The 23037-nt window shown below is 54.5% G+C and overlaps 1 protein-coding gene across 2 annotated transcripts in view; it reads right to left on the bottom strand.

Moving 5' to 3' along the window:
- Nucleotides 1-892: 892 nt before the first annotated feature.
- The window catches only part of PLCG1 (phospholipase C gamma 1), a 40627-nt gene continuing 18482 nt past the window's right edge, over nucleotides 893-23037 (bottom strand). The window contains exons 3-33 of one of the 2 annotated variants that reach the window (XM_017859076.1): nucleotides 16797-16949; nucleotides 16592-16685; nucleotides 16401-16448; nucleotides 14044-14128; nucleotides 13855-13938; nucleotides 13587-13621; nucleotides 13304-13376; nucleotides 13097-13198; nucleotides 12743-12861; nucleotides 12575-12660; nucleotides 12380-12500; nucleotides 11500-11668; nucleotides 11233-11355; nucleotides 11049-11150; nucleotides 10775-10962; nucleotides 10211-10411; nucleotides 10015-10134; nucleotides 9751-9931; nucleotides 8657-8734; nucleotides 7713-7816; nucleotides 7424-7520; nucleotides 7075-7144; nucleotides 6336-6493; nucleotides 4324-4420; nucleotides 3968-4192; nucleotides 3733-3881; nucleotides 3098-3212; nucleotides 2832-2993; nucleotides 2636-2724; nucleotides 2336-2523; nucleotides 893-2157 (exon numbers count right to left, since the gene is read on the bottom strand). In XM_017859076.1, the coding sequence (XP_017714565.1) occupies nucleotides 2115-2157; nucleotides 2336-2523; nucleotides 2636-2724; nucleotides 2832-2993; nucleotides 3098-3212; nucleotides 3733-3881; nucleotides 3968-4192; nucleotides 4324-4420; nucleotides 6336-6493; nucleotides 7075-7144; nucleotides 7424-7520; nucleotides 7713-7816; nucleotides 8657-8734; nucleotides 9751-9931; nucleotides 10015-10134; nucleotides 10211-10411; nucleotides 10775-10962; nucleotides 11049-11150; nucleotides 11233-11355; nucleotides 11500-11668; nucleotides 12380-12500; nucleotides 12575-12660; nucleotides 12743-12861; nucleotides 13097-13198; nucleotides 13304-13376; nucleotides 13587-13621; nucleotides 13855-13938; nucleotides 14044-14128; nucleotides 16401-16448; nucleotides 16592-16685; nucleotides 16797-16949 (3659 nt within the window). In that variant the 3' untranslated portion in view covers nucleotides 893-2114. The remainder of the gene's footprint in view (nucleotides 2158-2335; nucleotides 2524-2635; nucleotides 2725-2831; nucleotides 2994-3097; nucleotides 3213-3732; nucleotides 3882-3967; nucleotides 4193-4323; nucleotides 4421-6335; nucleotides 6494-7074; nucleotides 7145-7423; nucleotides 7521-7712; nucleotides 7817-8656; nucleotides 8735-9750; nucleotides 9932-10014; nucleotides 10135-10210; nucleotides 10412-10774; nucleotides 10963-11048; nucleotides 11151-11232; nucleotides 11356-11499; nucleotides 11669-12379; nucleotides 12501-12574; nucleotides 12661-12742; nucleotides 12862-13096; nucleotides 13199-13303; nucleotides 13377-13586; nucleotides 13622-13854; nucleotides 13939-14043; nucleotides 14129-16400; nucleotides 16449-16591; nucleotides 16686-16796; nucleotides 16950-23037) is intronic. The other variant, XM_017859077.1, reaches the window with a different exon arrangement.

Raw genomic sequence — 23037 nt, 5'->3', positions numbered from 1 at the left:
GCAAAGCTGCCTTAAGAAAGGCAGAGCTGTCCGTTCCCCAGGTTGTGTTCCAGAAAGACACTTGTTCAGCAAACAGAGATATGTATTGATGAAAATTAAAAGGGTCAACACCAACAGGCCAAGGATGTCCTAACCAACGCAGATGGGCCCTAACAGAAGGGCCCACACAGTCCTCTTCCTTCTCTGATAGGATACCTTTCTCTCCAGGCCATAAACATCTAGAGAGGAAGCATGGATCATGAGGGCAGGTGAATTCCCACCCACCACCTTCTTGTGTATGGGAAAAAGCCAACCTCCTCTCTCTCAGCTGGGACTGTGAAGTTGTAGAAGAAAGTCACGCAAGAACCTGAGCACCATCGCTGTTTGATACTGGCATGTTCATGTCATCCATGGAACCGGCTCTATCTAAAATTTTTTGTGTGGCCTCATTTTTGTTCCATCCCAGCACAGCCCACTATGAAAACCAGCGCCTCAGGAAGAGAAGGGCCTTTCAACTGTGTTCTGGGCACAGAGATTTCAGCTGCCAAGTCCTGGAGACAACCAGAATGGCACCTGGCAGTGTTAACTGAATGCAGTATTTTTGGAAGTCAAGGTTTCTGTGGAACTGGAAAGGGGCTCTGGTGGTTTCCGGCTCACCACCAAAGCTGGCTGGCCACAAAGAACCCAGGCAGGATGTACTCTGCTCAGACACACCCTCAGAGGATGAGCGGGAGAGAGTGGACCCACAACTCCTGTTAGCCCAAAGGAGGGAAGGGCTGCTTAACCTGAGAAGTTTCCAGAAACTTCCCACCTGCTTCTATTGCAGAATCATCCAGCGATTTGTTTCTACTGAGCATGTCCCCGCGCAACAGGCTTTCCTGAGCCCCCCAAAGAGCAGACAAGTCAAAGGAAAAAGGACATGAGGATGATTTATTTGGCAGTCAGATCTTAAGAGGGCAGCAGAACTAGCAAATGGCCAACCCTGAGCCCAAATGTGGGCAGTAGGTTTGTGTGTGCTGAATGCTGGCTATGCTATGAGGCACCTTTGCGCCCACGGGCCTGGACCCCGGCCTCTGTCCTGAGGTGCGGGCTGCCTTTTTAACCTTCCCATCTCCCTCCCTGGATCTTTTTTACTGGTTAGAAGCTGCAATAAGGATGGCAGCTTCATTCAGCACCCAACTGCCTGTACCCCTGAAAATGCCCACCCAGGAGGCAGGCAACTCCTCAATCGCTTTTTCATTCCTCAGGGAAAGCATACTGAGTCTTCTTTGACTTAAAAACAACCTCACCAAAATAGGCTCTGCTACTTCTTCTCTTCCCCTCCCCCCACCCCGCCCCCCATTCCTGACAGTGCTTTACACAAACTAAGCCCTCTTAACACAGCAGGCAGCCCACCTGCCACTCTCCTCGCCAAGGCTCTACTCCAAGGTTTCCCTACAAGGGTGAGGAGCAGGAGGAGTAAATAACTTAGTTACAATACCATTGAGAAGAAAAATAATACTGCTATTTTTAACATGATCCCCTGTATCTTTCAGGCTGGGTCATGTTCCCAGCCATGGGCAATGTGCCCTTGTGCTGTGTCGTCCTCCTCAGGCAGGGCAGAGCCCTTCTCCATGCAGGCCCTACATTCCTCTACCCTGGCTCCAGGGCCAAACTGCAGGGGCATCTAGCCTCTCACCCTGCCCAGCTGTGGTTTTAAAGCTACAGGACAATGTAAACTTTGTTTCCCTGGCCCAGCAAGGCTCCTCCTCCTCCTCCACTCTTAGGAATGTCAGTAGCTCCTTGGAGTCTCCTGTGCCACTGGCTGAGGCAGCCTCTCTCTCCAAGGGGCTTCGGCCATGGTCCTGGCCCCACAAGATGGAAGGCTCCATCTCCAGAAGTCAGGGCCAGATGTGTGTGCTTAATGCGAAACACAGTACAGTTTTTGCCTTCATCCAGAGCTGGGACATGGAGGCCCAAAACAGTAATACATCTCATTAATGGCTTGGTTTCTGTCTAGCATTCACTGCTGGAATCCAGGCTTCAGGCTGCGAGACCCGGAAGGCCGCCACAGGGGGCTGCTTCCAAAGAACCCAGTTCGCGGCATTCTACGAGGCGCACAGCACCTGCTGCTCTCCAACGAGGCTAGGGTACAACTAGAGGCGGTTGTCTCCATTGACCCGAGTCCTTCTTGGGGCCCTGGACAGAAGAGAAGAGTGTTCTTGCTGGCAGGCAGGGCCTTGTAGCCCAATCAGGCAGCCCAAAGCCAGACAATATTACAACTTTTCTACCCAGGAGAAAGAAACACTGAAGAAGTAGGACCTAGCCACTGCCTTCCTGGCTCTGGCACCCCTCCATCTCCCTCCATCTCCCTCACCTTCGTTCTCGACTGTCAAAATGGTCTGCAAGATGCTCCTGGGAGATGCGGAAGTCCTCAAATGGCTGCTGGTAGCGGGATTCAAAGGAGCCTTCCCGGGCTCGGCCGTGAAACAGCTGGCCTGAGGCATCTGAGCCCCGCTCCCGCAGGGACGTACCACTGAAGGGACTGAGGTCACCATTCTCCTGCTTCAACGAAGACAGGTGCACAAGAGGGTCAATGACTCCTCTGCACTTCACGAGGCTGCTGTCTGGCTCTCCTCCCACCCACCCCATGCCAGCCCACCCCTGCTGCAGATACCTTGGCAGGGAAAATGTCAATCTTGATCAGCAGGGAGGCCAACTCCAGGTCCTCACTGTAGTTGTTCTTCAAAGGCACTGCTCTGTATCCTATAAGGAGGAAAAGCCTGGCCCTCAGCCCACGAGGGACAGCAAGGGGCCCAGCCCCACCCTGCCAGCAAGATTGCAGGGGCACTGCCTCCAGGAATGGTCCTCACCTGTCTTCAGGCCTTTTACCGGGAAAGTAGCCTGAGCCAGGAAATTCTGGTCACTAAACATGTCTTCCTCATACACCACAAAGCGCAGAAAGGCAAATTCAGGGTTACTGATCTGGAAGTGGAAGGGCTTGGCCGGCCATACAGGGTTGAGTCCATTGTCCACTATGAAGGCAACGACAAAAGGCTTCAGGTCACCCTGGGAGAGGATGGGATGACTGGTGGGGAGGGGCTTGCAGTGCCCCAGGAGAATGGGAAGACAGACTGACCCACAAACTCTGTCTTCTGCTTGGTGCTGTCATACTCAGCTCCAGCCACCTCAATCTCCACAAAAGGGCACACAATGCCTCGGCCATTCTTTGGCAAATGTCGGGCACCCAGCACCTGTAGGCAGACAGAAGGGCCTGGGATTGTCCTTCCTGCTCCCTCCAATCCCAGACTGCGAAGGCTCAGGCAGGATTTGTGAAGTGGAGGCGGTGCGCCCTCTGCTGGGCCCCCGGGACACTGCCCATGGAGTCTCTCCCGACATCGGGGACCAAAGCTGTCCAGAGCAGCTGCTGCCCAAAGTTTATTTGAAGTCTGAGCTTTAGCCAAAATTTCCATGTGAGTTTTGCAATCCACTTCATGTGAAATCCATGTCTATTTAACACAGAAATCTTTTAAATGACCTCCCCTTAGGGGAAAAAAAGATCTCATCAGAACAAGTCACCCCATGGCTCGGCACGTCCTAGATGCATAGAATGAGTGCAAGCTATCTTCACCCTTTCAACGACTCTGCTCAGGCCCCATCCACCCTGACCACCTTGATGCCTGAAAATGCCCACTTTTGGGGAACCCAACATAAACAGACTCCAACGGCAACCAGCCCCTTTCCCACCCTGAAGCCCAGATGAGCAGCACCCACCTCAACAGAGATGGCACATGGCTCCAGCCCGCGGAGGCTGCTCTTGTCAAAGGGGTCGAAGGCCTCATCCCGCATGGTGCTTGGCTGCAGCACGTAGCCACAGTGCCTGCCCGTCATGAAGAGAGCCTGGTTCATCTGCATAGGCTTGTCTGGAAGAGGCAGGTTATGGTGTATTCCAGTCCAGCTGCCCCACAGCTGGACCCCTCCCCACCCTCCTCACAGGGGACCTCCTCACCAGGGGTCTGGAAGTTGAGGGCCACCAGCTGACTGCCACAGATCCACATGGGCAAAGGATCGTAGTTGGAGGAATCCAGTCGCTGGCCCTTGGGGTAGATGCGGGAGAGCTGCAGTCGATTGTACTGAAGGAACTTCTTGCCTTTGGCCTTGTTCACGTATTTCTCAGCCTTGGTTTCCGGGAAGGATGACATGTCCCGGTAGCAAGCACGTTCTGTGCCAATCTCTGGGCCAAACAGGGAGAATACTTACAGAGCCCGCCCACCCAGGAAGTGTTGGGGGGATAACTAAATACTCCTTTTGCACCCACCAGGCCCTCTAGGCACACGCACACCCCGCCTGGGCCCTGGCCCTTACTCTCTTCATCGAAGGGAACAGGCCGGCAGTAGACAACAAGTTCAGAGAGCTCCAGGGCGATCTTCTTCCTCCGTTCCATTATCTTCCCTTCAGTGAGCTGGTGACACACACAAGGCCCTGTAGCCCCAGGCTACAGCCCTGCCCAGGAGAAGGAAGCCCCTGCCAACCTTGGGTGTGCCCACACTGCAGGTGCTCTGGGCCCATCTCCCACCCTCCCCTGTACCTTCCAGACACCACACCCAACGGTAAATGAGGAGCTCTGTCCTCAGCCTCATCCTGGAATCATCTTTCCTCTTTTCTGTCCCAGAGGACACATTTGCCCTCCAACCTTCTTAGAGGGGTGGGGGATACAGACTCCTCATCACCACCCATGTTCCCAGTGGCCTTCCAGGGATCCTGGAATTGGCCACACTCCCAAGTGACACTTCCTGACCATTTATTACTCAGCCTCATCCCAGGGTAAAAATGATTCTTCTGTGTCACCTGTGACTGCACTGGGGATGTAGGCCCCTGGCTTGGTCTCCATCTGTGTCCTAAGGATGATCCTCACTGCCTCAGCTCCCCCAGCTCCAATATAACCACCCACTCTTCATGGCAAATCTCCATGCCAAATCTCTACAGAAGCCCACTCACAAGCACCCCATCTTATCCTCTCACCCCTGGAGGACTTTCTTCTTTCAGTGGCTTTTCTTTTTTTTTTTTTTTTGAGACGGAGTCTTGCTCTGTTGCCCAGGCTAGAGTTCAGTGGCATGATCTTGGCTCACTGCAACCTCCACCTCCTGGGTTCAAGCGATTCTCCTGCCTCAGCCTCCCGAGTAGCTGGGATTACAGGTGCCCGCCACCATGCCCGGCTAATTTTTGTATTTTCAGTAGAGACAGGGTTTCACCATATTAGTCAGGCTGGTCTCAAACTCCTGACCTTGTGATCTGCCTACCTCGGCCTCCCAAAGTGCTGGGATTACAGGTGTGAGCCACCATACCCGGCCTCAGTGGCTTATATTCAGACTCTTCCTTTTTCAGCCTAGACCTCCGGATCCAGTCCTTCAACCACTTGGTATGCCAGCTCCTTTTCTTCTAGGGGACAGCCTGGCAAGCACCCTATCCCTTCTCTGTTTGGCTTGCAGTTGCCCTCTCCAAAGCAGCTACAGACCCACCTACCAAATGCACTTGGTGAAAGGGCCACCAAGTAGGAATTCCCTAACCCTTGAGAATACTTCTCTGTTCCCCCAGGCTCAGTGGAAGAGGCCACCCTTCCCCAGAAGGCTGGTCCTACCAGCTAAGCCTGGGCTCCATCTCCTCCTACACCCTGCTTGCTCCTTTCAGCTATCTGCATGAAAGCCTGCTCAAACCCCAGCCACCTGTCCTCTCCCTCAAGGACAGGCCCTACAAAGGCTCTGCCTTTGCCATTCCAGACTCCCCACTGCCCACTGCCATCCAACCCCAGCCATGCTGCTGATGCAGCTCAAAAGTCTTACCAGGGCTATTTGCTGCTGCTGAATCCAAAGGGCACTTACAAGTTCTTATCGTGCCTGTCTTTACCTCTGTAGCCCTCAACACAGCAGACCCCCTCCCTCACCAGTGGCCTGCAGTCTGTCTGACCTGCCTTTCCTGGGCTCCTTTTCTTGCCCATGCCTTCTCATATGGAGCTTCTCAATCCATCCCAAGTTCTCTTCCTATTCGACACCACCTCATCCCTTCTATGCCTCAGCCCCCACTCTACTCCTGCTTCCAGGACATCACCTCTTAGCTCTGGTCTTGTGTATCCAACTGCCCACTAAGCAGACCCACTTGAACAACCCATCAGTATCTCAACCTCAACATGACCTAAACACACCACACTGCATCTCGTGTCTGTTTCTTCTCCATCCCTAGCTAAGGCAGGGGCTGTGGCCTATCTAGCATAGGCCATTGGCTGCCCCACTGCTCTGAGGGGGCTTGTGCTGGGAGCTGGAGGCCTTAGCTGCCTGACAGGCCCACACACTGCCCCCCACCAGGCTCCAGCAGGATCTCACCCTGGCATCTGCGGTCTGGGCCACTTCACGGATCTTTTTCACCCAGTCCTGCAGCTCCTCCTGTGAGTCGGCAGCAACATCCAGGGACCAGTGGGCCACCGACGCCATGCTGATGGAGAAGACGAAGAGCCGGTTGTTCTTGCCCTCAGGACGGATGGCTGGGAGGGCGAGAGCAGATAAAAGCTGGGAACAGACATCTCACCCCCTCCACCCCACTTCACACTGCAGGCACTGGCTCAAATGAGTTCTATCTCATCCCATTTCCTCCTTCCCACACCCCATGAGGGGAAGGACTGCTCTGCAGGCCCATTTTACAGATGATGATGCTGCAACTCAAATAAGTCACTGCTGGTTGTAGTGGAGCCAGTGTTCCAACTTAGCTCTGAATCATGCTTCTTCCCTCAAGCCATGTCTCCCTCTCCACCCCATCTCCAAGCCTCTGTCACATCCCTGTGGTGCAACCCTAATTAGGCCTGGGGACGTCAGCCAACCAGGAGCATCATCCTTGCCGATTCTGGCGGGTTCCCCAGTGCCTGGCATGGGGTAAACATGCAGGGATCAAAGCTGAGGGTGACAAAGGGAGCCCAGGGTGTCAAGGGGATGTCCAGAGCATGGGGAGAGCTTGGAGTGAGGGCAGCCTTTGGGGTTCAGCCATCAGCTTCCTCCCTAGGAGCAGGAGAGAGATACAAAGAACCTCACCCTAGGGAACAGTGGGCAAGAGAAACGGATGGGAGCTCACCAATCTGACAAGCCGGCACATCCAAGACCCCCCGCAGCAAGTCCCCTAGGGGGCTGTTCTCGTCCAAGTGCTGTGGAAAGCAAAGCCCACCAATGGTCAGCATGGCTACTGCAGGTGTGTGAGGGGATATCTGTGTGCATGGGACAAATACATCTTGTGGGTGTACCTGTGACTGCCAAACGCAGCACAGGTATATGGGAGACTACGAGCATGGCCACATGGGCTGTGTGACCAGTCCATGTGACAGGTGTCTGTGCATGCACGTGCATGCTTGGGACTGTGTGATGGGGGCATGCCAAGGAGAATCTGGGGACAGGGAATGCTGTTCCTCAGGTGGTTCTGGTCTTACCTCCCTCTCTGGCTCCAGGGCCACGGGGTTGACCATCTCTTCCACGTAGTTTGATGGGAACCACAGCTGCTTCTTCCCTCCGTAGTCCCCTCGCCACCTGTGGGAGCCATAGGGTGCTGACCTCCAGCAACCACCCCAAACTCCCATGAGGAGGGTATCCTTCGGTAGGGGCTCCCATGCCTAAGCCAGGCTGAGGCAGGCACTGCTGGTGCACACAGGAGACAAGCACATCACAAATGCATGTCTTTGGGGCCCCTTGGACTCTGGGCCTACCACACCACCGGCTCACCAGCCTCCCTCTTGCTTCTCCACATTCTGGATGATGGCGCTCTTGGTGAAGGTCAGCTCATCCTCCCTCTGGGCCTTGTAGTCAAAGAGAGCTTTGACTGCACACTGCAGAGGTGAGAAGCACCAGTCAGAGCAGAAAGGCTCTCCCTGCCACTGCTGACCTGGGGCTTCACGTGCACACACACGTGTGCCTGGGCTTCCCAGCCTGGGATCAGGCCAGTGGGAGATGACACTGCCATCAACAGGCCCCAGTTATAGTTCTTGTTACTGCCCTGCAGGGAGGCTCCAGGACAGATATGATCAGAGAGGCAGGGCCTCTGCCAGTGAAGTACCTCAGGACCCAGGTGGAACCTTAAGCCCCACCCTGGGCCACAGGGAGAACCCTGAATCTGCTTCCAGGAGTCAGGGCTGGCAGGCCAAGAAGGCAGGGTCTACAGTTGCCCTGAATGCCTCCCTGGGACCTGGAAGCATATGGGGCCTGGATGGGACCCCACCACTCATCTGTGAAGTAGAAAGAAAAACCTCCTTCCAGATCCCCTGGCTGTAGAGGGGAGGGGTGAAAACAGGGCCCAGGCCTTTTAGAGAAAAAGGCAAAACGAAAAAGAAACTGTGTGACAGAGCTCCATGAGGCTGGGGAATGAGTGGCCAGTGTGCCTCCCAGCTCCTACCCCACTGCTGCCCAGGGAGGAAACGGGGGTCATCCACAGGAGTTTTAAAGGGTCACTGCTGACCTAAAGCGTAGGGGCTAGGGAGTGGGTTGGCCCTGGAAGACCTGCGGTCGCTCACCAACCACACATCTCTCACAACCTCTTGGGCCTCGGAAAACCACAACCACCACTTCTCCATAAAGACCACAGATGGCCCAGAACACAGGAATGAAGCCCCAAGCAGCTAAGCAGCTGGGGACCCTCCCCAGCTTCCTGTGCCCAGAGGCCTGAGCTGTACCTTGAAAGTTGGCATAGGGTTTGCCTCTACATAGAAGCCAGGGTTGCGTCCCTCATACAGGGCCCCGTAGTCAGGCTCCTGGAAACAGGACACAATGGGATATGTTAATGCCCCAGAGCCTAGAGGTAGAAAGCAGCTACTGGTTTCCGCAGCAGCTTCCCTTTCCCCCAGTGCAGCAAACTTCCACCTGGCCTTCCTTATCAGGCCACCACGGCGGCCACCACCACTAGCACCTGGTCCACAGGGATCCTTCAACCTCAGTGGAGAAGGCTTCAGAGGCCTCAGGCGGGGTCTCACCCTTTCTTTTCTTCACATTCTTATACGTGAGGCCCAGTCCGGGATTCTAAAATCTCTCAGGTCCAAAATGCCCAAACTCCCAAGTATTTCTGAGCTATGTGCAGGTGGGCCCTTCACAGACTACCCATATTCAGTGCTTTAGTTCAGTGGCTCATTGGTTCACTGCTGAGCCCAAAGTCAGGAAGAGCCTTTCCACTCCCCACACTCCTCCTGCCACTCTGCTCTCCATCACCTGAGCCCCTGGTGCCAGTGGACAACAGGCCTCTCCCCAGCCAGCCCTGTCTACTGAGGACAGAAGTCTCTCAACTGATCTCCTGGTCCTAGACCCCTTTCTTCTGTCCAGAGCCCTTATGAGTCCTGACTTTTTCCCTCAGTGGTCTCACCTCCTGTGGCTCTGCCCTCCATACCATCCACCAGGAGGCTCCACAACTACTCTTGGGTAGCCTCTTCTTACCTGCCCTAGGACAGAGTCCAGGCCAAGCCCAGGCTGATGAGCTTCCACTGGGTGCACCTCTCCCAGTGTGAGCCCCAGAACCTCCTCACTCCTCACCCTGGCTCATGGGGAACCCACTGCTTATGTGCCTGTCCCCATCCTTGTAGACACTGCTCAGGTGTCCCCTCCTCCAGACACCCTCCTGGTACCCACACTGGCTCCCAGCTGGACTCAGGGGCCTTCCTATGAACTCCTACAACACCCTAGGCCTTGCTGTTACACATATCCAGATTATCCAGTGACTGCTAAGATTCTGGGTCTCTCCTGCCTCCCCTGCCATGCCCCGTCTACCACAGCCCCTCACAGCTGTGCCAATCTTCTCCAGCGCCTCCTCGTTGATGGGATAGCGCAGTTTCATCTTGCGGTATAGCGGGTGCTTCTCATAGTAGCTGATGAGGTCAACAAGGCTGTCGAACTCCGAGTTCCCTAGCATCACAGTCTGGCCCTCTTGCTGGACACGGCAATGCTTGATCTTGCCTTCAGCCCTTCACAAGGACAAAACAGTCACACAGGGTCAGGGCAGCTCAGACCCAAGCAAGGCCCCACAACCCAGGGCCACACCCCTCACCGGAAAGAGATGGCATATGAGTTGGGCTCATTCCGCTTCCGCACCAGGAAGGCCCCATCACGAGGGACACGCATCAGCATGTGCTCAGCCTGTGCTCTGGTCAGGCTCGCGTGGTACCACCTGAGGACAGGCAGAGTCAGGCCCAGCCAGCACCACCCATTGCCCTGCCCTGCCCACCCCCAGGTCCCTCCCTCACTCTTTGCTCTCGTGGGCATTGGTCTGTGGGACAGGCTCTGAAAGTCGCATCTCAAACTCATTGCAGCGCAGAGGCACCTGCTGGTAGTGTGTGATGAGGTCATAGAGGGAGTCAAAGACGAGGTTGTCTGTCAAGAAGAACTTGGGGGTCCCAGCATCTTGCCGTGAGTGGATACGGCAGTGCTGGACTTTCCCATTCCGCCTGTGGAAGACACAACGTGAGGGAGGCTGGGAGAAATAGGCCAGGGCCCCAAAGACCAAGTTCCACCCCAAATGAGGCACCAAGCCTCAAGGAGGGAGGCCAATCGCCTGAGGAGCTCAGGTGTGGGCAGTCACACTGAAAGGCTTCAAATGAACTGAAAAGGGAGGGGTATGGTCGGGGGGTGAGAGAGAGAGAGAGAGAGAGAGAGAGAGAGGGAGAGAGAGAGAGAGAAATTTATGTTCCCTGTAAAGCATAATTATTGTCCTGGATCAAAGGCTCAAATGTTAACTGATTATCTCTGGGTGATGTCATGTCTGTGTACACACGCTGACTGAACATGTGAATCTGCATGGGAAGTGTTACCAGAAAGAGAGCGTGTAGTCGCCCACGAAGGTCTCACTCTCTCGCACGAGGAAGGAGCCGTCAGGGGCCCCGGTCTCGATGCAGTACTCAGTGAGCAGGCGCTCAGCGATGTGCCGCCCGTCACGCCCTGCCCCTAGCTTCCCATGGAACCACTTCTCATTGGAGTGCAGCTCTGTGCTGCTGCTGACCTGTCAGGGGAAGGCAACAGCAAAGACACTGGGACCCTGGCCCAGGCCTGACCTGGCCCAGCCCCAGACCTGAGCTGGTTCCTCACCTCCTTGGGCTCCTCCTCATCCTCGTTGCCCTGGTCACTGCTGGTCTCCTCAGAGTAGTAGATCTTGCTGCTGGTCAGAACGAAGTAGTGGGGATACCATTCCTGGAACGGACCAAAGAGGGACTTGTGAGCCAGGGTCCTCACACCCACTGGCCCACCACCCCCAGCCCGGCCCAGTCCTCACGTGGTTCACAGGGTCCTCCAGGTAGAGGATGCCATTCTTGATGGAGTTGCTGATGTCGTTCTCAGAGTACATCATGGATGTAGGCACCTCCTCGTAGGCACTGCCCTCCGCCAGCTTCTTGTGCTGGAGGGGCAACCAGAACAGGGCAATGCAGACTCCAGTCATCACCCCACCTCCTCACCCAGGCTTAGGCCCAATAGCTGAAGCCATGGCCTGGGCAAGGCACTGAGAAGTGTGGGGCTTCCCCAATAAGCCCACCACCCCCACCTTGATGAGGATCTTCCTCTTAAGCTGGTTGGGTGAGGGGAGCCCATCAGCGGAGATCTCCACGGGCTTGGTGAGGAGTGTGTCCCCTAGCACCTTCTTGAAGTGCTGGGCCATGTTCCTCTGCTGGGCAATGCTGCAGTGGTCCTCAATGGACAGGATGACTGGGTACCTGCGGGGTGGGGGACAAGCACAGTGAAACAGATTCTGCAATTCTCTGGGGTCTGAGTAGCCCCTCACAGTGAGGTGTTGGGAGCCAAGGGCCTGGGGGCTTGTCTATAAAAACTATCCCAGGCCATAGCCACTGGCAGGCAGCGGGGGTTCTACAGCTGTGGCAGCAGTGGAAACCAAAGGGTGGCCACTGATGCAGTCCCGAGCTGGCCCAATTATGGAGGCTGCTCAGCAGTGGAAGAAAAATGAGGCCACCAAAGAGGCCAGGAGAGAGAAGAAGCCTCCAAAGTTAGCTGTTAGAGCCCTGGTGAGCTAAGGGAGACCAGTGACCACAGTTTAAGCAGTAAACAGAATTGAAGGAATGGGATATAGGGAAGACAATCTCTTGGGCTGTGAGGGCAAAGGAGTTGGCAGGACACTAGCCTAAAGAAAGCAGGGCATGTTTCCTGAAGATGAGAAGAGCATGTGTTGTACAGTCTAAAGGGCCCATGAAAAAGAAAGTGGGCTCAACATGTAGGAAACAGAAAGTGTAACTTGGGAAGCAACAGCTCAAACAGGAAGCAGGTGACGAGGAGAGGCCAAGAGGAAGGACAAAGATGAAAGGCTGAGGGAGAGGGGACAGGGTATTCGAGGAGTCTTGCTGCCCTCTGTCCCTCTAGAATGAGAGAGCTGGAGCCAAGTTAACCCCTGGGTCCTCCAGCCTCTGACTCACTCTGAGGCCACAAAGGCATGCTCCTTGATGGTTTGCAGGACATCTGAGAACTTGATCTTGGTGGTAAGGGTGTGCCCATGGTAAATAACTGGCATCCCATCTGGGCCGTCCCAGCAGTCCACTGGGGAGCAACATCATCATGGTCAAGCGGGCAGGCCTCCCATCTTCCCTCCCCCAGCCCCGGACCCCACGCACACTCAATGCAGCGACAGCCCATCCGCAGGCAGCGAGCATAGGCTTCCAAGGAGGACTCACTGGAGAACTGGTCCCCGGTCAGGTACCTGGATAGGCAAGGAGAGGCATGTATGGTCAGATGGGCCCTCCTGGGAAGAAGCTGGGTGGGCCCAAAGGAGCCACACTCACGTGTTGTGTGAGGAAGAGATCCAATAGTGGGAAAGGGGGTTGTTCATGGTGTCCGGGCATACTGCATCCAGCTGCGAGTTCCACACACTATTCTCTTTGGAGAACAGGAAGGTGACAAACTGTCCAGGAACATGTGGAAGGGAAGAGAAAGTGAGTCCCTGCCCGGTCCAACCCAAGATGGTAGGTTGGGGGTAGGAGAGAGAGTGCTCTGTCCCAACTGGGGGTGGGCAAGATGCATAGTAGGTAGGAACAAGGTGGCATCCCTAAGAAGCGTCTAGCTCCTGAAGCCCAGGTGGGGTTCTGGTCACCCCTACCCATTCTCTTGACAAAAAATGGGTGAAATGTCGGACTCACCTCATCCAGGAAGAAGTATGGCTCCTCGATCTCTCGCAAGGGGTCTCGGAGGAAGCTGAGCATGAACTCCTGCACCTGGAGGCGATCAACAGCCCACAGCTCCTGATTGGGGTGGGGAGGGCAGGGAATGAGAGAAGCCTCCAGTCATTGATGAGCCCAGCACCCCCAACAACCTGACAGCCTGGGCCAATGTCAGCCCAGCCATACCCCCTGGTAGTCAAGAAGGAACTGCTGGAACTCAGGAAGGGACACTCGGCAAAGCTCCGGCCGCTCCCCAGCCCTGCAGGGAGAGAAGGTAAGCTAGCTAGCATGGTCAACAGACAACAAGGTGCCCCATGGGAGGCAGAACCCAACTCCCAGGCAGCACAGCTTCCCAGAATGGTCCAGCATGGTTCCCTACTCCCACTGCCTCCCACCTGGATCAGGAATCGCCCAGTGGCGAGATGAAGGGGGCCCAGGGAAAATCCCACCTCCCCACTCCAAACCAAACCTCAGAGTACTGGCTTCCAAGAAGGGGAGGTCCATCTGCAGAAAACAGAACCTGGTCAGGGCAAGAGCCCCTGGGAGGCCATGTGGGAAAGGGGCTAGTAAGAAGACAGGCTAGAGCAGCAGATGGGGGTAGGCCTCAAGAGGAGAAGAACTGGAGAAATGGCACCCAAAAGCCCCTAAGCAGGGCAGCAGGGCTGAGGCAGGCAGAGCTGGGGGGTGGGGTGGAGGAGCAGGGGCAGGGGTTGAGGGAGGGCAGGTGGCTCATGCACCGTCTTCTGGGCGCTGTACATGAGGCTGCGGTACAGCTGAGCAAACTGCCCGTAGGTGATGTCCCCGCTGCGCTGCTCCAGGTCCTGCATGGTATAGAGCGGGAGTGCCAGTCAGGCAGTCAGGGCCCCAGCTGCAGGGCTCTTGGCTTCCCCTGCCCCCAACTACAGACAGCCCTGGGGGGCACTTACCGTCAGCCGCTCTCGGAGGAAGCGCATGTTGGGGACCCGGTAGTTGACCTGGGACAGCATGTTCTTTAGGTCCTTGGCTGATATACTGAGAAAACAGGGACATCCCCAGTGGTCTCATCCAGCTTCTCATGACCTCTGACCTGTGGGTCGAGCCCACCTGGGGCTGGACAGGTAAACAACACTATTCTGGGAACCTGGAGTCCTGAGGGCGAGACTGGATCAGAACCCATGGGGTGACCAAGGTTAGTCCCTTCCTTTCTTTGGACCTCAGTTCCTCATCTGAGCAAAAAAAAAAAAAAGCCTGTAATTCTGGCAAGGAAGATGTGAACAGATTCAGTAAAGTGGGTCAGGCATGGGAGGAAGAAAAACCACTCGCCAGGCCTCCCCTCCCACCGGCACTGCTCAGGCCTGTGCCAAGGTGGCAGTCAGCCCATCCAAGACAGAAGGCAGGGCTCACTCACAACTTGCCTGCTGGGGGCAGCATGGCAGCGGGTCCCTACCTGCTGCCTACTGGGATGCTGGGAGTTTGGTCCTCAGAACCCACTAACCCATGAAGGGGAGGGAGGAGGAGGTGCATGCTCCACCAAATACAATGACTGGCAACTGGGCACCTCCTCGGGCTAGACAGGGCCTGGCTCCAGGAAAGAAGCTCAGAGAACAAGCGCCCCTGCTCTCCAGGGGTGTCCTGCCCAGGATGTGAGGCTGGGGACAATGCTGGACCTGGCAACAGGATGGACAAGAAGGGGGAAGGGGGGCTTTCTCTCCTGGAAGGTGGTGTCAAGGAGGGGAGGGGAGGGTGGGGTCACCTCCTCTGAGCCGCAAGAGCCTGGGAGGAGGCACCAAAATTCCCCAAGGGGGCTGAGCGCCACACTGAGTGGATCAAACGCTGCGGAGGGAGGGCTGGCTCTGTACAGGTGCCACCTCTTCTGATCCTCAGTCACCCAGGAGGTAGGTGCTATCAGGGTCCTTGTTTTCCAGTGAGGAAACAGAGGCCTTCTGGTTGCAACTGCCTGCATCACCAACCTTGCCCTCTGTGGTCTCTTTCCCATCAGCATATGAACAGCCTGGTACTTCTTCCACCAAAAACACCTGTCTTGCTCCTGCTTAGCTCTCCAAGTACTGCCCTCTTCTTTGCTCCCCGCCACAGCAAAACTCCTTGCAAGAGTCATATTGCTCCCTCTCATTCCCTTGAGCCCCTCACCACTTGGCTGACACTGCTCTTCTCACCATGTTAAACCCAAGGGTCAACGGTCAGATTTCACCACTGTCTTCTTCCTTTGGCTGCCAGAACTCAGCACTCTGGGGGTTCTCCTCTTACCGCACTATTTGTCCCCAACCCCTCCAGTCTCTAATATGGGGGTGGTCTGGGGTCAGCCACTGGACCCTGCCCTTTTCTTGGTCTGCTTGCCCCCTAGGTGATCTCACCCAGCCCTGTGGCTTTCAGTCTTATCTACATACTCCCAAGTTAAAATCTGCAGCCCCCACTGTGTATGTACCTAAACTCAGTCTAACCACCTGCCTACTCAACATCTCTCCCTGAACAGCTAATAGGCATCAGAAAACTTAACATGCCTCAAAGTGACACCCTGAGCTTCCCCCCAAATGGGCTCGTCCCATGATCTTCTCATCTCAGTCAATGGCGACTCTGTTTTCCAGTTGCTCGAGCCAAAGAGCATACTATTATCCTCAATGCCTCTCAAACCCCAAAATCAATCTGTTAAGGACATTCTTTCTGGCTCTATCTTCAAAATACAACATGGCCAAAATCCAGCCACTTCCTACCATTACCATCATGATCCAAGCATTCTCATTTTTCACCTGGAGTGTGGAAACAGCTCCTAACTGAGCTCTCCACACAGCAGCCAGAGTGATCCTGAGTAACCCATCAGGTTACATCACTCCTTTCTTCAGAACCCTTCCATGGCTTCCCATTTCTTTCAGGTCAAAGGATCTCACCATGGTGCAGCACCCACACCATCTGGTCTTTGCTCCCCCTTCTCTCCTTGGCCCCTCTGGCTGCCACACCAGGCCTCAGAGCCATAAGCCTCAGGGCACCCTTCACACACTACTGGCCACCCTCACCTCCAGGACACCCAAAGGCAGTTCTACATATCCAGTCTCTGCTCACAGCGGCAGGGCATACAGCATGTGGCTGGCTCCTCTCACTAGCTCACACCAAGGCCACCAGAGGACTTTGTGCAGAAAGCTACATGTGGCAGAACCTTCTGCCCACCACCCTGGCCCCGCTTAAGGTCCCCTGGGTCCTCTGGCTCTCCAGGCAGCTAATTAGAGGGCTGGCTAAGGTTCTGGATGCCCATCCCCACCCTGCTGGGCTAGAGCCACGGCTCAGTACTTACCGATCCTCACGATTCCGATCCACTGAGTAAAACTGCTTCCGGAGCCACCTGGAGAAAGAAGCCTGAGGTGAGGGCCACTTCTCCATCTACGGCCAGGCCCGGGAGATGCCTGGGCACACAAAGGGACTGCTGTTCCTGTCCCCCTGGTCCCTAATGCTCCCAGCCCTAACCCCTTCAGGAGTGGTTCTTACCTCTCAATCTGCAGGGGTGTGGGTGCCTGCAAAGTATCCTCCATCAGCCAAGTTAAGCCCTTGATCCACATGTTCACTTCATCCTCAGATGTGGCTGTGAGCAAGGTATCAACAGCTGCACCGAGGGCACATACCTCCCACTGGGCAGGAATGAGCGGGCATTCCCCTAACTATCCCCTACCTTCTCCACCCCCTTGACTCCCACCTTGCAGGCTCAGTGTCTTCAGGCGGAATTCCATTCCATAGAGAATGACAAAGCAGTGTGACTGGTCCGGCCGGAAAGCGGGGTCCTCTTGATAGCGATCAAAGTCCCGTGAGGTCTTCCCTGGGCGGATCTCCTTGATTTCACGAATATCAACTAGGAGGTAGCAAAGAGGCCAAGATCAAGCTGGGCTCTCCCAGAGTCAATACCGAAAGGAGGGCAGCCTAGTTTCCTCATTCTTTTTTTTTTTTTTTTTTCTGAGACAGAGTCTCACTCTGTCACCCAGGCTGGGGTGCAGTGGCCGCCGGATCTCAGCTCACTGCAAGCTCTGCCTCCCGGGTTTACGCCATTCTCATGCCTCAGCCTCCTGAGTAGGTGGGACTACAGGTGCCTGCCACCTCGCCCAGCTAGTTTTTTGTACTTTTTAGTAGAGATGGGGTTTCACCGTATTAGCCAGGATGGTCTCGATCTCCTGACCTTGTGATCCGCCTATCTCAGCCTCCCAAAGTACTGGGATTACAGGCTTGAGCCACCGCACCCGGCCGGTTTCCTCATTCTTATGCTGTCTTTCAGGGAAGAACCCCAGAGGCAGAGCCAAGACCACTCAGTCACTCTGAGTAGTAAGAGGGCTGGGTTGAGTCTAGGGATAGGCCTTTGCTAAGTAAGGGCTGAGACGTCAGAGAGGCCTATATGGGGCAAAGGCAGTTCTGTGGGGTGTCCCTTCCCTATCTTTGTTCCCTCACTGAGACATTTTGACCTGCGAAAGAGCTGGACTCCAAAAGGAGAAATAGGGACCCAAGGCCCTATTTCATGAGGACCACTTCCTGAGATGAGGTACACACCAATCAAATCATAAAGTCCCAGAGGCAGGGCTGGGTAAGTCAAGATGGGCCTCGGGATCCCTGGGAAGTAGGCTCAGGCCCAGAGGACTGGTGCATCCCTGAAATGCCTAATTGCTTAAGACATCCCCACACAAGTCTCAGCAAAGGGCCTAATCCCCACCCCATCCCCTGACCAAGGCATCGGCTGTCCAAGAGCAGCAGTCATCCTGGACTGAGACCACCGTTTTGCCTGGGACCATTTCCTTATCTTAGCTATCCAAGGCCCTTGCATGCTCCCTTGGCCTTCACAGGGCATAGTCAGAGAGGTACAGGGGCTTGAATAGCTGATGACCTGCCTCAGCCACTAAAACTTGAGACAATGACAAGTTAACTCATTTAACTTCTCACAGTCTCAGTTTTACCACCTGTAAACAAAGGGTTTGACTGAGTTTCTCTAGAAGGCAGGGTGGTAGAAAAAACATGCACAAGCTCTGGGCGAGACTGGCTGAACTAAAATCCTAGCTCCACCTCACATCTATGTGATCTCAATAAAGTGACAGCTGCTCTGACCTCACTGCTACACTTGTGAAGAGAGTAACATAAGAGTAGCATACAATAGCATCAGAAAGATGTTGGTAAGATCAAAAATTATAACAGCTAGAAACACTCAGCACTGTACATGGGATATGGAGGAAGCCCATCCAATGGACTCCTCTGTTCCCTCAGCAAAGGTACACAGGCTCTGACACACTCTCCAGCACAGGGAGGGGCTGCCCGCTGGCTGGAGGGCAGACATTCCAGCCCAGAAGTCACCAATTTAAGGTAGATTAGGTCAAAGGAAAAAAGCTTGGCTTAGCCAACAGCGATGACTTTCTTTGAGTATTCCCTAAGCTCTGAAGCCTCTTTAAATGCTCTAAACCCAGACTGGCCTGGTAACTTTGGAGCCAGATGCAGTGCCAGCATTTGTCTGGCCAGCCCCCACCCCAGGAGCCCTTCCAGCCCAAACTGCACACCAACCTAGCTGGAATGTCCTAACAGCCCAACTCCCCCAGATGCTCTCTTCTTGTCCTGTCCCTCTAGCAACTGCCACAGAACTCCACATCTATCCCACCGGGAACAGTGGGCATTGCTTCTGGCCCTAACCCTAGATCCCTGACACATTCCTGGTTCTACCTGGAACCACCTGTCCCCTCAGCAAACCCCTCCAGCCTGTCCTCCAGCTGAGAGTCCTGCCTTTCCTGCTGTTTTCCCTGCCCCCAGTTCTCACCAATCAGCCATCCTTCCCCAGTCTTCTGGCTCTTCATAAAACATTATTCTGACCCCCTTAGACCTCATTTAAGCCCCTCCCGAGGCTGCCCATTGCCAGTCTAAGGAGAACAAACACCTTCTATGGCCTTGAGGGCTCCTTGTGACAGGGCTCAGGAATTTACCTCCCCAGCTTTTGCCCTCTCACCCTCTCTGCTCCATCCGCACTAAGCCATACCTAGGGCAAGAATAGCTGTTGCTTCCTATCCCTATTTCATCTTGATTCCTAGTCTGGAAATGTCCACCTCCCAGGCTCCCTTCTCTTTCACCAAGGGCCCAACTGAGAAGTTTCTTCCTGTGGTACTCATACACTTGACGCCTCTTGTATACAAACATGTATATACATTGCTCATACACTTAAGGCCAGGCAGGACCCCTCCAGGGCTTGCTTAATGACTGAAAGAAGAAATGAAAAAAGCAGGTACACGGGCAGAGGGAGGGAAAATCAAATAGGGATAGTAAAAAAAAAAAAAAAAGAATAGTTATACTCAGGTAGAAATAGAGGCAGGGAGAACTGGGCCATAAAAGACCTAACCGAGAACACAGGGCTTCCAAGGACAGAAGGAGGAGCTTCCATCAGGGGAAATGGCTAGATCAGAAACTGCAGAACAACCACAAACTCTGTCTTTTGAAACAGAAACCAGTCTGCTCTTTCCGGTGTGGAGCTGCTGTCATCCCCCTCCCACACCTTCTTGCAAAGGTGAGTGTGACTGTACACACACACACACACACACACACACACACACACACACAGAGTCAACAGGCCTGTACTCCTGCGCATATTTCCATTGAGATCAGTTGAAGGCAGAACAGGTGCCTGAGATAGGGACCAGGTGGGCACAGTGCAGCTCCAGGTCAGGCATCCAACGCTCCCAAGTTCCTGTTGGCCACACCTGGTCCCTTGTACTATCTTCCATAAGGAGGCACCAGCCTGGTCCTGGCAGCACAGTGAGATGCTCTACTAGGTTCTTGAAAGCCACATCCTGTGCTACCTCCCAACCTCACCCCTCATCCTCCTGCCTCCCAGAACAAATATGGCAGCATCTTCTTTCCTGAGAGAGCCAGGGCTGGTCCCCAGGAATTCACGAGACTCCCCAGAGAGGAATGGCCCCTGCCCTGGTTGCAGGTGAGAGAGAGACTGATCCAGTCTGGCACAGTCTGGGTTAGACCTCCCTGCCATTAGTCAGGAGGGCAGGAAAAGAGACCTTCCCAGAACTTGGGAGCTTGAGAAGGGGAGTACTACTTAGGGGAGTAGGAGAGTCACACCTTATATCCAGAAATCCATGACCTAGCACTCCTCTCCAACTCAGAACCATGAGAGAACAACATTCAGGGGAACTCTGGGGGAAAAGAAAAGCCAGGGGTACTAAGAGGCCCTCACTATGAAGAAGATGGGGCAGTGAGAAGGAGGAACTCTTTGAGAACAAGGGCAGGATCCCCCAAGTAGCAGCCCAGAGGCCTGATGTGTAGCATGACGACAAAGGCCTAGTGCCCAGGCTCACCTTGACCCAAGAGGGCCCAGCCCATCAGGGCTGCAGCATATTCACTTTGCCCAGCACCAGGTCCCCAGGCCCATAGCGACAGCTGCTCAGGCTTCAGGAATGGCACCATGTCCCCAAGCCCACAATGAATGCTGCCTGGGCATTACCATTTCAAAAGCAGCTATGGTAGACAGTGACAAGATAAGCTGCTTGGGGCAGTGAGGGGGATTTAGTCCCTTATATTTAATTGCCTAAAAACTCTCATGAAGAAACAGACTGTCTTTCTTGAGGGGCTCTGAAGTAGTGACGGACCACACACACCTGTGCCTGGCCTGTATATCACATGTCAGCTCAGAGGACTGAGAACCTTCTCACAAGCCAGGCTTCCCAGTGCCCGAGGCGGAATTCTGGGGGCCTTGCTCTGTTCCCTGCCCTGGTGAAGATCTGCCTTCTCCTGCTCTTTGAATAAGCCTTCCCTGACCATCCCCTTCCCAGCTTAGTGAGGAGAACCACACAGCTCTTAAGCTCTAGCTATGAGACCCTGGCAGTCCCTCACTCTTTCGTCCTCAGTTTCCCCATCAGGAAACTGGAAATTCCTCTTCCCTCACATGGTTGCTGTGGGGGCCATGCTGGGAAGTGCTGGTAATAGAGAAGTCTGGAGACAGCCCACCTGTCTGTGTGCCTAGTGCCATTGACATGGAGCCTACAAAAGCTGACAATAGTAGAGACAAATAAGGCCACTTGCCAGGGCCCCACTAGGTGCAAACCCAAACTTAGGTGAAATAAAGCTGGTCCATGAAGAGAAGAATACAAGCAGCTATTTCCCCAGCTCAAAAAGAAGTCTGGGCCGGGCGCGGTGGCTCAAGCCCGTAATCCCAGCACTTTGGGAGGCCGAGACGGGTGGATCACGAGGTCAGGAGATCAAGACCATCCTGGCTAACACGGTGAAACCCCGTCTCTACTAAAAAAATACAAAAAACTAGCCGGGCGAGGTGGCGGGCGCCTGTAGTCCCAACTACTCGGGAGGCTGAGGCAGGAGAATGGCATAAACCCGGGAGGCGGAGCTTGCGATGAGCTGAGATCCGGCCACTGCACTCCAGCCTGGGCGACAGAGCGAGACTCCGTCTCCAAAAAAAAAAAAAGAAGTCTGGCAGGGATGGGGCAATGTATGGGGAGAAGGGGACTCTTATGGACTTGTGTACAGATAAGCATATGCAGACATGCTGCTTCCTGAGCCTGCAGTGCCCCACCTGCACACTCACCAATAGTCTGAGGCATGTGCACCCCAAAGATCAAGTTTCAAATCCTGGCTCCAAGCATATAGCGAGGCCTTGGCAAGTCTGCAGTCCTCTCTGTTTCATCATAAGATGAAGGATTTCATGGGAGTAGACACACAACAGACCCTTACTTGTAGGCACACTACCTCACAGATACCCACATAGGAAGGTCAGCCTTGGCCTGCCCTACCACGCCCAACCTCAAATTCATTTGTGTTTTGTTTTCTGGGCAGAAGGAAATGTGCCTGCTGCCTGGCACCTGGGGCCAGCTCTAAGCATTGAGGCAAAATGCCACAAGACTGAATTTGTAAAATAAAAGCTATGAGGCCAGGGAGACTGGGAAAGTCAATGTTCCTTTTCCAACTCTTCCCTCTTCTCCCCTCCCTTCTCAGCCCAGGGACAGACTCCTGGCCTAATACCACAGATATTAGAGACCAGCAGTTACTCAGAGCGGAGCTTCTGGGCCATGCAGTCCTGGAGAGCATCCACCTTTTGGACATGCCAGTAATGGCAGTTGCTTTCCCTTTAAAAGGAGCCTGTTTCCTCACCTGAGCCACCCTATGCCCAAGCACTCTGGGAGCTGTGAAGCTATACAACCCTCAGGGCCAGCTGAGAACCTGCCTCTGCAGGAGAGTAAACCCCATCCTGGGACAGCACCCAATCCACTGACTGGGGAGACAGGGTGCTGTCAAAGGGACAAGCTATATGGTGGGCAGCCAGTCTGGAACCTGGGAAAGGGAGAAGACAATAACCACAGAGGACCCATCTGTGCGCCTGGCTCTTCTGAAGGTAAGGCTGCTTCCTGTCTTTGACTCCCACCCCAACTCCCCTGAGACATCAGGCCAAGTTGCAGGCCTGTCACCACCTCCCCTCCTGTCCAGTAAAGTGGGATAACCACCCTGTCTGGCCACCACAGGGATGTGCATAAGGGCAGTACTCCTGTTGCCCAGACAGAGTTCAAGGACAGTGGAAACCCTAGGGAAGAGAAAGAGAAGAGCAAAGGCAGGGCTCCTCAGAGCGCAGCCAGTGAGAGCCAGCCAATCCTGCCCTAGGGGAAAGGCACATGGCAGACCCTAGAAGGGGAGACGGAGCCCAACCATCAAATCCAAGACCCTAAATTAGACCTAATCTTCTTGTTGGAACCTGTGTCCTAGTGTCCCCTGTGCTCAAAAAATCCACTTTCAAATAGCCCCACAGAGGTTCCCCAAATTTATAAGCTTGTTAACCACTCATCAGGCAAAAGGGTGTAGAGAGGTATTATGAGCAAAAGCACTGGCAAGGTGGGCAGGAGGCCTGGACCCATCTCTCTGAGCCTCATTTTCTTCATTTCATCAGGGAAGAAAGCCTGATGCAGTAGTAG

This window comes from Rhinopithecus bieti, unplaced genomic scaffold, assembly GCF_001698545.2.
Source record: "Rhinopithecus bieti isolate Rb0 unplaced genomic scaffold, ASM169854v2 scaffold_38981, whole genome shotgun sequence".
NCBI classification, from domain to species: Eukaryota; Metazoa; Chordata; class Mammalia; order Primates; family Cercopithecidae; genus Rhinopithecus; species Rhinopithecus bieti.
The sequence above is the reverse complement of the archived record's forward strand: the minus strand, read 5'-3'. Positions and strand labels throughout refer to the sequence as shown.